Raw genomic sequence first — 14500 nt, 5'->3', positions numbered from 1 at the left:
AAACTTCTCTCTCTCTCTCTCTCTCTCTCTCTCTCTCTCTCTCTCTCTCTCTCTCTCTCTCTCTCTCTCTCTCTCCTCTCTCTCTCTCTCTCTCTCTATCTATATATATATCTATATATATATATATATATATATATATATATAGCTATGGAAAAAGTTTTGCATCACCCTATAGAATTAATTAATTTTGCTTGTATTATATCTTATATATATCTATATATATATAAGCTATGTGCCAAAAGTTTTGCATCACCCTATAGAATTACTTATTTGCTTCATAAAGTCAAATTAAACTTGCAGAATAATTTATGTTCTGAATTACACAATACCTTTGTATAACTAAGTTGGTAAAAACAAACTTATAATACTACTTTATGCTTCATATGTAATACTGTATAATGATAATTCAAAAATATATTTTGTATTTCTATGATTAGAATATTATATTATATTTTACATACAATGATATAATATATATATATATTATGTTATATATATATATATATATATATATATATATATATATATATTGATATAATATATATAGTAATACACTTTATAATATATTATCATATTATATATATATGCCTAAACATAACAACACACACACACACTTACTTTCTAATCACCCTGTATATATATATATATATCTCTCAAACCCTAACTATACACACCACACACACACAGGCAGGTACCTTGCGGAAGAGGGAGGTGAGCCTCTCCCGTGTGTTGTAGTAGACTGAGTTCACCCAGATGACTCGTATAAGGCTGAGGAGATGAGGCAGCTTGTCCGGGATGTCACGCGGCTTCAGCTTGGCCAGCTCCTCACAGGGAGACCCAATGATAGAGAGGAAGGACAGGTTGGACTGAGCCTGCAATGAGCCGTCCTAAACACAAACACAGAGCAGGAGACGCAGGAAAGCAACCGTTACTGCACAGCTATGGCCAACGTTTCGCATCAACTAGAATTTTAAGGATTGAGACATAATTATAAAAAAAAAAAAAAAAACAACAAAAAAAAACTATATGGACGTAATTTAGATGTTTTATTATTTAACATCATGTAATCACTACAAAATTGCAAAAGTCTACCGGAAGACAAAATAGCAGTCCAGTAGTATTTCATGTTGGATTTCGAAATGTCAAATTTTTTAATTTTTGACAGTTTTATGTTAACGTAACGTTATTCAGCAGGTTCCATTCCACTTTATGAAGCAAAATTTGTTAATTCTATATAGGGGGTGATGCAAAACGTTTGGCTGTAGCGGTAAGTGCCGAGCAAACTGTGTCTGTTCACCACATAGCAACGGCAATTACAGAGAACAGAATCAAAACCCTTTATCTTACAGCTATGGAAATGCCAGCCATTAGGCAAAACAAGATAATGGAGCAGTAATGTCACAACAGAGAGCACCATTCGGAGCTAGAAACCCACACTAGTCCGACATCCTGTCCTGGGCTTCAGAACTAAAAACTAAAATGATCAGGACCGGTGAGCAACCAGGCCCCTGTTAATAATAATTAAAAAAAAAAAGTTATTCCCCTACTATTCAGCTGCAAACGATTCCTTAGTAAAACCTACAGGCTATTTCAGTAGACGAGGGGTGGTTTTGGAACACAGGACTGAGTGCCAGTGCCCGCGTGAGCTTCTCTCCCCGAACATGTAGCCCACACCTGCCTGCCCTGTACCTGGATCTGCTTGGAGAGCTTGCAGAAGGGCGTCACGTAAGAAGACTTGGAAAGTTCCAGGATGGTCCGGATGTGCTTAACTCCGGGCTTGTCCAGTTGCTCGCTGATCCCGGTGAGGTCGGCGCAGCGGCTCCTCCAGAACTCGATCTCCTCCAGCGGGCCGGAGTTGTCCCCAGTTTCCACTGCCTCCTGAGCGCTCAGAACCTCCTTGATCTGACGGGTCCAGTGGATCATCGCAGCTGAGGAGAGCCCAGAGACAGGGGAGCTTTAACTTGTGCAAAGGGGGCTGTGAACATACAGCTCTGGCCAAACGTTTTGGATTTGCAATTGACTAATTTAAAGTCGAATGAAACCAGCTGAATAATGTTACGTTAACATATTGAATTTTGTATCGTGAAACATGCAACATAATATATAAATCATAGTAGTTTCTTTGATTTACTATGATATTAAATAAAATATTTACTATGATGTTCTCATATATATATCTATATATATATTATATATATATATATATATATATATAGATATAGATATATCTAGTGAAAATGATCATCATTTAGATATATATATTTTTTTTTTTTTTTAAATGATGTCTCAATCCTAAAATTATAGGTGACGCTAAACTTTTGGCCATAGCTGTACATACAGCCTGTCTATGTCAGGGGTGCACAAATCTGCGTAAATAATTAAAAACCAGAGTTTCCGAGTGACAGACATTCTAGTCTTATTCCCCCACCGTGTTTGTAAACGTAAGCTTTTTCTCTGCTTACTTTCCAGTCTCTGAACAAGCTCTTTATCCTTGGCTGCGATGACAGGCTTCAGTTTGAGAGCCTCCACAGGGATGTACAGCACAGTGTGTCCTTGGAGCTTGTACCGGGTGTCTGGGGAACAGAGATGTGTCAACAGCTTTGAGGTGCTTCAAAACATGACATATCAATAAATCCAATGCAACTCCACTCGAACGAAGACACGGTTTGGATACGGAAGTAACAAAGTCACGTGGCAGCACCTAATTATTTAATGCAAGGAGAAATCCTGCAGGTCAAACCTGGTGGACATGTGCATGTTGAAAGGTTATGTAGCCATGTACAGGTAAATTCCATGTACAGGTAAAAGATACAAAACTGAGACGCAACCCGCTTTAGTGTGTGTAAAAGTTCATGAATAGTAGCGCTTAGGTAGTTTTTTCTCCTAAAAAAAAAAAAAAACAGGATTTAATTAAAGACAGGAGTAAACGCTTTGCAAATACAACCCCCCCCAACCCTCCCCTCAGAGGCTCACCTGTGAGGCTGGCGAGGAAGCGGTGCAGATGAGCAGAGAAATTGTTCCTGATGCTGTCCGGCCAGGTGTTGTTGTCGAATATCTGCGGGGCATAGATCCCGTTCATGAGTCTGAGCAGGCTCTCGATGTGGCCCGCGCGCACAGTCCCGAACTGCACCTCCCGCTCAAACCCCTGGGCCGTGATCCGCACACCTTCCTTCCTGATGAAGTACGTCAGCTGGTCAGTGACCTAGGAAACAAACACAGCAGGCAGACCTGGTTTCTATCGGTACGGGTTGTAAGGCTGCCGTTATAAAAGTTTACCATGGGATTTGTGCAGGCCAGTTTGACAGCTGTTCCCATACTTTTTCCCATGGTTATACTGTGCAATCCATTTACCCTGGTTTGTCATGTATTTTAATATGCTTTACTAGACCCCTCTGTACGTTACAATGCTTCCCTATGCTTTATCAGACCTCTCTGTGCTTTACAATGCTTTCCTATGCTTTACCAGACCTCTCTGTGCTTTACAATGCTTCCCTATGCTTTACCAGACCTCTCTGTGCTTTACAATGCTTACCTATGCTTTACTCTGCATTACTACACTTTTACAAGGGTTACAGCAAAGCAACTTTATAATGGTGTATCGTGTTAAATTTACTACTTGTCTATGCTTTGCAATGGGGAAGCTTTTATAAGGGCTGTTTTTTTTTAGCCTATTGAGGTTTGTGGGGGTGTTTCCAGTTTCTCTGCCCTGGCAGTATTACCTGTGTTGGTATAAAGAGCTCCAATCGCAGCCCTGCGTAGGAGTCCAGGTATACGACCAGCAGCCTCAGTGCAGGGTCTCCAATGAACCTCTCCAGGATATTATCGTGCTCCTCCAGCCACACAGCGCCCTCCATGCCGCTGAGAACCACCCTCTGTTTAAACAGGGGCTTCTGTGGAAGGGAAACAACAGACAAGCCCAGGGTTTAAAAAAAAAAAAAAAACGCTTCACGATGAGTATTTATAATGCATTTAAAAAAGGGATGAACAAGGGTTGCGAGCAGTGAGCCAAGGATACAGATAATAATTGGGCACACTAAATTGCAGAGAAAATCAGGGTAAAAAATTGGAGATTAAATTAAAAAAAAAAAAAAAAAAAAGGGATGAACGATTTAAGACTGTCACAAATGAATGCCGTAATACTACTGTTTTGGATGTATTGCTGCAGACAAATTCCTCGGACAGAGTATAATAAATCAGTTACAGGCTTTTCAATCAAAGCTACATTTGGAGCCTCTGTCTATGTAGAAAACAAACATATACAGTGCTACAGCTTAAGCTTTTTTTGAACATTTGATTGAAGCCCTGTTATCTAACCTGACATACAAAATCCGGTTATCGGAGGGGTGCACTAAACAAGGGTGAAATTACTTTGAAATGCTTCCGGAAATGTAAATAAATAAATAAATAATATTGTTAATACTGCAGAACTTACCAAATCTGGTTCTTCTATGGCCGGAGTGGGTATAACTTCTAGGTGTTCGGTTTGCTCTGTCACCCTAACAGCTATATTCTCTGTAACGCGAAAACAAACAAAAAATTATTTATTCATGCGCAACAGTGAGGTCATGTTTCCTAGTTAATCTGATAAATGGTATTAACGCTCCAGGTATGTTATCAACAGTGTACAAATCCCCCCACAGAGCAGTGAAAAGGCAGACACGGGGTGATTCACAACCACCACTTTGTATTTCTGCACATTAAAATAACAGGGTTTTTTTTTTTTTAAGCTAAATGAAAATGTTGACGGGAATAAAATAGGAAACATGTAATTGAATTATAATGGGTCTTCAGCTGGAATATTTAGTGACTATCTGCACTGAAACAGTAACTTTCTAGAGGATCATTAGTCTGCATTGCTTTGCCTCACATGGAAGAGTGATAGAGTCTGCTCCCTCGCTGCGCTGTCTTCTCCACCTCTTATTAATTTGTCATTTGGAGGACGCTTTTAGCCAAAGTGATAGACAGAGACTTGGGGGTGAACTATGCATCAGAGGATTGAATCACAAGGAGGTTAAGTGACTTGCTCAGGATGCCACACAGTGAGTCAGTGGCTGAGCTGGGATTTGAACCGGGAACCTCCTGGTAACAAAACCCCTTTTCTTTAACCACTGGACCACCAAGCCTACCCCTTCCAGAAGAGCTCAAAAAAAGAAGCTGGTCTTCAGTTCAGGTGTGACCTGGTCAGCAGGCTACCATACTGGGGCTACAAACTGTCATTCTGCCCCCAACACAGTTCCATAGCCCCCACCTCTCTCCTGAGATTTCTTTAAGCCAACCTCTGCTAGAATGATAAGCTGACAGAGGCAAAGAAATACACCCAGAACCAGAAAGCGCTGAGAGGCGTGGAGGACTCTCACCTGTTGGCTGCGGTTCTGTATCCTTGATTGGATCTGCCAGGGTCGGGGTAGACCCGGGTCGAGGAGAGTGTCGTTTGGAAGATTGTGAGGTTGTCTTCCTTCTGCTGGAGGACTTTGGAGATTTGGGGGATTTGGGAGAATCAGGAGACCTGGAAGACCTGGGAGATTTGGAAGACCTGGGAGGGGTGCCGGGTTTCACAGAGTCTGCCATCGTTCACTGCTGACAGTGCTCTGTCTCTCTCTTTCTCTTTCTCTGAACGGAAATTGACAGATGAAATGGTAGACTCTTTGTCTATCTGAATGGAAAAAAAAAATTCTGTAATATTCTGAGCTGATAAATAAGTTGTATGTTGATGTATTAGCCAAGGCTCTAGATGAAGCAATTTGTTATTAGCTCTCAGTTACATTTCACTTTAGTTTAGTTTACTTCAAAGCATTTAGGCATACACTTAACGTTTCATCCAAACTGAATGCACAGTAATACATTGGTAAACATTTTAAAGCAAAACATGGTAACATGTATATATAGGTCTATATACTATTTTAAACTTTGATTTGTATTTTCCCTTACAGAGGTTTACCAGTTTAACTATGGTAGTTTTACCATAGTTATACTATGCATTTACCATAGTTTACCCTGGTTTGTCATGTTAGTAATATGCTTTACCAGACCTCTCTGTGCTTTACAATGCTTCCCTATGCTTTACCAGACCTCTCTGTGCTTTACAATGCTTCCCTATGCTTTACCAGACCTCTCTGTGCTTTACAATGCTGCCCTATGCTTTACCACACCTCTCTGTGCTTTACAATGCTTCCCTATGCTTTACCAGACCTCTCTGTGCTTTACAATGCTTCCCTGTGCTTTACCAGACCTCTCTGTGCTTTACAATGCTTCCCTATGCTTTACCAGACCTCTCTGTGCTTTACAATGCTTCCCTATGCTTTACCAGACCTCTCTGTGCTTTACAATGCTTCCCTATGCTTTACCAGACCTCTCTGTGCTTTACAATGCTTCCCTATGCTTTACCAGACCTCTCTGTGCTTTACAATGCTTCCCTATGCTTTATTACACTTTTTCTATGCTTGTACTATGGTAAGCTTGTATAAAGGTAATTTAACACTGTTCACAATATTTAATTATCAAGTGTGTATTAATTAATGTTATGTATATATTATATATATATCTAATAACAAAGCTAAATAAAATTTGTTTCGGGGTTTTATCCCCATTGTCCAGGTATCCTACGTACCTGTATCAAAATTTCGGTATAGTTAGCGCAGTACACGGTGTGTAGCACTTTATTTTTAAACGCGTAGCACAAAAATAACACGGCACCTGGATTTAATACTTAATGTTTACAGATTAATCTTGTTTTAATTAAACGTTTGTACTTTTGTTTCAAAACAGCCCGAAAAGAAACAGACATACCACGTTAAAATGCGCGCCCTCACCTTTTTTTTTTTCCTGAAAAGTTATGTTAATAAATAGGCAGAGTCGGGTGTTATTCATTCACGGCCAGCTTGGTTTCACCTCCTTTATAAAAGAACAAAAAAAAAAGATGTATATTTAAACGGGTATTTTATGCTGCTGCGTCGTCAAGCGGTAGTTTGAGTTTTGTTTACCTGAGCCGCTGCCGACGCGTCTCCATGGCAACTGGAGGGGAGCTCTCGAGCACGAGTTCTGTGACCGTGGAAGCGCGCGGCCGGACGAACAGCGGCGCGTGCACGTGACTCGAAATGCGATTTTCAAAAAAAAAAAAAACAAAACAAAAAAACAAACAAAAAAACGTTTTTTTTTTTTTTTAGTTTACTGTTCAAGGTTACGACTGCTTAACAAATGTATGTAAAATAATAAAATGTAAAAAAAATAGAAAGTGCTGTATCGGTATTGCATTCGAGTTTTATTGTGGAGGTAAGTTTTTTTGTTTGTTTGTTTGTTTTTTTTTTTTTTATGAAATACTTATATATAATAAATTACAATTTTTTTTTTATGTTTTTATTTTTAATGATTGGGGTCCTATATATATATATATATATATATATATATATATATAGATTATATATATATATATATATATATATATATATATATATATATATATATATAATATATTATATATATTATAAATATCCACCTAATCTGATTTTTTTAGGTCAAAATACTAATATAATGTTATAAAATGCATCCCATTATATATTATATATATATATATATATATATATATATATATATATATATATATATATATATATATATTATATATTGATGGTAAGTAAAATTATGGGTTAATCTTGTTATTAGAACAATTTTTGTATAATAGGCTGTGCCTCAAATATTATATATAATATATATATATATATATATAATAATATATATATATATTTTGTCGAGGTATAGCTCCCTCTCCAGGGAGAATCATATATAGTCATATTATAATATTATAGTATAGCATAATATATAGTATAATATTTATAGATAGCTAGATCATATGTCATTCCACAAATATGTTCTGTATATTAAAGATGCATATCCCTGTTGCAAACTAATTTCAGTTAAGATAGGCAAGAGATAAGATCTGAAATTCTGTATAAATAGGGGAGAGCAGGCAGTGGTTTGCATGTGCTTCGCTATGCAAGTGTGTACAAATAACAAGGATAACTCTCAACAGTAAGGTATGACACATTTTGGAGCAGACTGCAGATTTCCACCCCCATTTTCCCTACACATGTTTAATTGCCTCGCATTTCTCTGCCAAATCAATGCCCTCCTTGTTGCCCATAGTGGTCCGCTGATAGATGAGGTTATTTTTTTTGTCCAACCAAACAAAACAAATAAACTGAAGACAATACACATGATAGAGTCATAATTATATATTTTTCTTTTACCATACAGTATTTCACGACAGATGTTAATACAATCCTAAATTCCCAACACAGAGTTAACATGCCACACAAAGCTGCGCACACATTTTATTATTATTTAAAAAAAAAAAAAAAAACAAGGAAAAAAAAATCATATTCATAAGGCATTTCCATAAGCAACAGTAGTAAAGTCTTATTTTTGATCTCGTTTCTGTATATTCACAAGCTGTGGTTGCCCAGAGGGACAGGAGAAGCACCTTGCCTGAAAGCTGTCGACTGTCATCTTCTGAAAAGTGAGTGTTTTAAAGGAGCGCATCAATCTTGCATACTGTGCTTTTTAAAACATTAATGAAACACTGAAAGTAGGCAGTCATTTATATTATTTCTCAATAATTTATATAGAAGAATCTGCTTGCTTGGGTACTGATTTTTTTTTATCTGTAATTAGTTTAGCATTTGAGTTTTTTTTTTTTTTTATGCCACACATAGTTATTTGCAATTGGCTGTTCCTAACTTAATACAATAAAAATGTATAATGCTTGACAGTATACTGGATAATAATAATTTGATTTTTTTTTTTTTCAGCCTCCTAGCTATAATTTATTAATGGTTTCTGGATGGGGCTAGGGTTACTGAAAAGTGAAATAAATACAAAAATGTGTTGAGCAAATCTTAATACAAGTGTGCTTAATGGAGATTATCCCATGCTTAATGTAAAAGCAATAACTTTTTTTTCTCCCTGTCAAAATCATGTAAATCACAACAATACCGCTGTGGTAATGGCATCTTCAGGGTGCCACTGGTTCAAATTCATGTGGCTTTTGACATTCTCTTGCCTCAAACCAAAACTCTCAGTACAGTATCTGTGATCGCACAGCTAGCGACTTATACCAGGCAAATATGGCCAAAAGTTTTGCATCACCTAGAGTTTTAGGATTGAGACATAATAAAAAATAATATATATATATATATATATATATATATATATATATATATATATATATATATATATATATATATATATATATATAACATAATTTTGATCTTTCATTTAATATCATGTAATCAAAGAAACTACTAAATGATATCGCAAAAGTCCACCAGAAGCCATAATAGTAGTACAGTAGTATTTCATGTAAGATTTCGAAATGTCACATTTTTCAATTTTTGTCAGTTTTACATTAGGGATATGGAAAACTACAAAGCAGTGTGTAATTCAATATATTAACGTAACATTATTCAGCAGGTTTCATTCGACTTCATTAAACAAAATTAATGAATTCTATATAGAGGGTGATGCAAAGGTTTTGGTGTGTATTGATTGTTTGTCCAAACTTGCCTGAGAAACCTGCCTCAAGTTTATCCCCAGAAGGAATGTTGTTGAAAAATCCTGTTCATCTAGCAAAATCTAACCAATGTCAACTATACCGTGATAAATGTAACACGCCAACTGATTTATATAATTTTTTTAAAAAGGTTTGCAAGATAACTACGAGCTGTTCATATTATTTGGAGTTGCGTGTACGCTATGGCCAGGAAAAGCAAGATCATTGAAATTTCACATTAGAAACTGTAGAGTCAGCATGTTCTAATCCCCGGAGAAAGCTGTTTGTCTATAAATCTAAGTCTGGACGAATTCCAGTGTGAGAGAATTAATTCTCCATTGTCTAACATTGTAAGAATTTAAGAACAATGCATTTTAAAGAACAGGCTTTTTCAATCTGTATTATTTATTCATTTGGAGGCTGTTTTCTTGAGATGCAACATCTTGTATTCCCGTATTGCAGAAAAGGATCATGTAAATATCCCGGGCAAAATAAATATAGGCAAGGAAAATGTATATAGGGTTTTGTTATATGAATAAAACTCCAGGCTACATCTAGCACTGTATCCTTAAATGTGTATTTAAGGTTTTAAATCAATTATTCCTTTAATTAATTTTAAGTGCCCTCTTTTTCATTGGTTTTAATTCAATGATACATTTTCTTAACTTAGAAAGCTTCTCTAAAGAGCCAATAAGCAAAGGATTATTAGTCTGAATGGGTCTATACTGTACATGACTCTTCTCTTCAAAATATGCATGGTAAAACTGAAGAAACAAAGGCAGACAAACGTAAATGCATGACTGACTTTAGTTAACAATATGTCCATTATTTAATTAGGAATACATGGGTATTCTAACCATCCTGACTAGGGCTGGTAATAGTTTACAGCATTTGACCATTATCAGAAAAATGAAAAAATAGTCTAAATATTTCATCTCATTTATTGTATGAATATTTAATATCCAGTGTCTGTTTCATATCCGTACATTAGTGTTGCACACACGTAGTCAAATTAATAGTGTAGTCATTTATTTTAAACTCAATTGGCATGCTACCAAATATGGGTTGTGCTTCCCAGCATTCCCATTTGTAAAATTTTTAACATTTAAAATGTGTGTTAATCTAAAAGTTTAATTGTTTAATTAAATGGAATATAACGCTTCTGGCAGATGCTGCACAGTAGACTTTATGAGGACACACCAAGTCTTGGGTTAAAACTCACAATACATAATTAATGATGCTGTATTGAAGACTAGTCTGTGCCCAGACAGTCAATGAACGAATGCATCATTTATCATAAAAGATACTGCACCTGGGCACCAAATATAAAGACTCTCAACAAACTAAAATATGTATTTGGTGCAGCCTAGCCAGACGTGTTTGTTTTGTGCTCAGAGTTATCTCCGGTGATGAATGCAGTGCTGTCTAGAGCGGCCGTTTCCTCTGCTTTGGGGCTGTAGTACCCAGGCAGATGCATTTCTCAAGGGTGTGAGCAGTACACAGAATACCATTTATAATTTATCAAGGATGTCTCCCTACACGCCTCATAAACACGCTTAAAGACTATAAAAAAATACAAGGATTACTGTTCATAAAAAATTCAAACAGCCAGAACTTCCGTAAGCAGTAATACAGTCTAAAAAACACAAAATTAAACAAATGTAGGTAGCAGAGGAGCTCATGTTGTTGCTTGATGGTCATTTTCCTGGGACAGAACTATTCACTGGAGCTGCCGTGTAACATTCAACATGGCAGGAAATAAGACTGCCCTTTGCATTGGCATTTTAACCATTGACAGTTCAAGCAGTGAGCCTAAGGTCCTGCACCTTAGCTTGTCACCCAAACACTGTGGCTAATTAAGCTCCTGGGAAGGATCAAACTGATATTCACCCCTGATGGCGTTGAGAGAATGTTAAACGTAGTTTCTTTCACTTAATTCTGTCCGCTTCTATAGAAATATGCTGTATCCCTTAAAAAAAAGTAAACCACAGAATTCTGGAAATGGTCTTTTTCTGTTTTACAATGTATATATTGCTTTACTTTGAAATGTTTTCAGTTATATTTTTAGGCTTTTATGAAGAGTGTATACATTTTTTCTTTGTTGTTTTTTTATTTGCTTTTGAATAATGAAGTGTTCATCAATTACTACCAAACCGATATTCCATTGGGAAATTGGTTGCTGATTGCATACATTGTTCAATTTGCACCCAACAGTAAACAGCTTTGCAATGTGTATGTTCACATCAAGACAAGGCCAGTAGATTAATTTTGCTTTAACAGAAGCATTCTTTCACCTTGCCTGTAGTCTTATTACCCTTTGGGTTAAATATCATTCTTATTGAGGTGATTCCCAAAGTGTGAATCCTCTTCTTAAAAAACAAAATGTATTGAAATGCAAGTACCGAAGAAACAGTTAAAAGCCCTGGGTTTATTCCATTCAGTACAGGGGCTGCCAAGTCCGAAGATTCTGCCTGGAATGAATATTGCATAGTAATTAGGCTCATTTTGCAAAGCTTCCTTAATGTTGTATGTATTCCTAATCTTTGTCTTATTGTAATAAGAGATATCATCCCGTGCAGAGGACCGCCAAGCAAAACCGGCTGCTTAAACTGTGGGAAATGATTTCTGTTCTAATAAAGAGCCCACGGCGTATTAACTTGTTATAAATCACACAAAATGAAGATTTTAAATCATAACAGCGTTTTTTTTTTTTTTTTTTTACTTTAGAACTATTCCATATGTTCATTGCACGTTTTGACATCTATACTCAGGATAGTGGACATTTTGACAACTCTATAACGGTGATGGGTTGATTGCTTTTGTGTGATTGTACTGTACTGTAAGCACTTAAACAGCTTCAAGCTGTAACTAACATTATCATTTCTGCTTGCCAGGTGCTGATGAACGTGGATAGAACCGACAGACAGAGAGAAAGGTGATTTAAGCAAACCTGACTACAGGAATCTCACTAAATAGCCCTCCCTTATTACAAAGAGATGGCTGCACATGTCCCAGTAGCCCCGGGATACCTCCAGATGCTGAAGCAAGGATCCAGGTACTACAGCGGCTTGGAAGAGGTGGTCCACAGAAACATCGAAGCCTGCAAACAGCTGAGCCTCTGCCTGCGTACCTCCTACGGCCCCAACGGGCTCAACAAGCTTGTCATCAACCACCTAGACAAGATCTTTGTGACTGGAGATGCCTCCTGTATTCTCAGAGAGCTAGTAGTGGAGCACCCAGCAGCCAAGATGCTTGTGATGGCGACCCAGGCTCAAGAGCAGGAGATTGGCGACGGAACCAGCTTTGTTCTCATTTTGGCTGGTTCGTTGCTTGAGAACGCAGAGGAGCTTTTGAAGCTTGGGCTTTCGATTTCCGAAATCACTGAAGGCTACAAGGTGGCATCTAATAAGGCTTTGGATCTCCTGGAAGACCTGAGCTGCTTGTCCTTAAAGGACATCCGTGATGTGACAGAGGTTGCAGCAGCCACCAGACCATCCCTCGCCAGCAAGCAGTACGGGTATGAAGACTTCCTAGCCACGCTAGTAGCCAAGAGCTGTGTGTCCACCATACCCAAGTCTGGGGAGTTTAGCGCAGAGAGCGTAAGAATTTGCAAAATCATAGGGGCCAGTGTGGAAGATTCAGTGATGCTTGAGGGCATGGTCTTTAAAAGAGAAACAGAAGGGACTGTCAACTATGTACAAGATGCCAAGGTAGCAGTCTATAATTGCGCCTTTGACTCCACCAAGCCTGAAACAAAAGGTACAGTGCTTCTCAAGAGCGCTGGGGAATTTATGGATTTCAGAAAGGGCGAGGAGGCCTTGATGGAAAGCCATGTCAGAGACATTGCAGAAGCAGGAGTCAACGTGGTGGTGGTTGGAGCCAAAATAGGAGACCTTGCTCTCCACTACGCAGACAAGTACAAGCTAATGGTGGTCAAAATGACCTCCCGGAATGATCTGCAGCGGCTGTGCAAAGCTCTAGGCGCTACCCCCTTGCTGAGTCTCATCCCTCCTACAGAAGATGAGCTCGGCAGCTGCAGTAAGGTCTACCTGCAAGAGGTTGGCGACACCCAAGTGGTCGTTTTCAAGCAGAACCAAGAATGCCCCATGTCGACCATCCTATTGCGCGGTTCTACGGACAGACTTTTAGACAACATTGAAGAAGCTGTTAACGATGCAGTGAGCACCTACAACACTCTAATCAGAGACCCGCGCCTGGTGCCAGGGGCTGGGGCCACTGAAATGCAGCTGGCAGTCAAGATAGCGGATTTCAGTCAATCTGTTCCTGGTCTAGAGCAGTACGCCATTCACGCTTATTCCAAGTCATTGCAGTCCATCACACAAGCTCTGGCCGAGAATTCAGGTACCCAGACCAACCCAGTGATGTCGAAGCTGTACTCCCTTCACCAGCAAGGCGAGAGCAGCGCAGGGGTCAGCGCTGATGGAGAGGGCACTGATTTGATAGATGCCTCCGAAGCTGGCATCCTAGACCCTTTGCTTTCGAAGCACTGGGGTATCAAGCTGGCTTCCGAGGCTGCAATCACCGTACTGGGTGTAGACCAGATCATAATTGCCAAGAAAAGTGGGGGTCCCAAGCCAAGAGGAGAGAACCCCAATTGGGACGTCCCCCATGATGCAATCGACAACTGAACGAAACAAATAAAAACAGACGAAACAGAACAGGACTTGATGAAAAGACGCAATGAAATAAAAGTCTTGTTACTTTATTTTCCCCCAGTTACGATTTTGTAGCTTTAATTTTCTTATTTTGGGGTCTACAAAAATCTGACGATTGTGGTGCTGTTTATTTATTTAAGTTTTTAATTGCTCCTTCCTTCCTTCCGTATTGCTTCTAGTTAGTTTTACAATATAACAGTATTTATGGGTATTTATTGGGTTCACATTACTACACTGTCTTGAATGAATTCTCAGCCAGCCCTGGAGTTAAAATCCTTTC

The 14500-nt window shown here is 38.3% G+C and overlaps 2 protein-coding genes across 2 annotated transcripts in view; one reads left to right on the top strand and one right to left on the bottom strand.

The window, feature by feature from the left end:
- The window catches only part of dnah2 (dynein, axonemal, heavy chain 2), a 68757-nt gene extending 61783 nt beyond the window's left edge, over positions 1-6974 (bottom strand). Inside the window, exons 1-8 of the mRNA XM_041237421.1 lie at positions 6810-6974; positions 5358-5653; positions 4433-4512; positions 3720-3890; positions 2974-3202; positions 2463-2573; positions 1690-1928; positions 696-887 (exon numbers count right to left, since the gene is read on the bottom strand). Coding sequence (XP_041093355.1) covers positions 696-887; positions 1690-1928; positions 2463-2573; positions 2974-3202; positions 3720-3890; positions 4433-4512; positions 5358-5568 — 1233 coding nt within the window. The 5' untranslated portion in view covers positions 5569-5653; positions 6810-6974. The remainder of the gene's footprint in view (positions 1-695; positions 888-1689; positions 1929-2462; positions 2574-2973; positions 3203-3719; positions 3891-4432; positions 4513-5357; positions 5654-6809) is intronic.
- A 5566-nt stretch (positions 6975-12540) lies between these two features.
- On the top strand, positions 12541-14193 carry LOC121305671 (T-complex protein 1 subunit theta-like). Its single transcript, XM_041237365.1, has one exon. The coding sequence runs from the start codon at positions 12541-12543 to the stop codon at positions 14191-14193; it is 1653 nt and encodes a 550-aa protein (XP_041093299.1).
- Positions 14194-14500: the final 307 nt, after the last annotated feature.

This window comes from Polyodon spathula, chromosome 44, assembly GCF_017654505.1.
Source record: "Polyodon spathula isolate WHYD16114869_AA chromosome 44, ASM1765450v1, whole genome shotgun sequence".
In the NCBI taxonomy this organism is placed as follows: domain Eukaryota; kingdom Metazoa; phylum Chordata; class Actinopteri; order Acipenseriformes; family Polyodontidae; genus Polyodon; species Polyodon spathula.
Note: the sequence above shows the minus strand (reverse complement) of the source record. Positions and strands in the feature narration are given on the sequence as shown.

Bases quoted from the DNA above. Each gene is read 5' to 3' on its own strand.
- LOC121305671 (XM_041237365.1), top strand. From the start codon at position 12,541: ATGGCTGCACATGTCCCAGTAGCCCCGGGATACCTCCAGATGCTGAAG.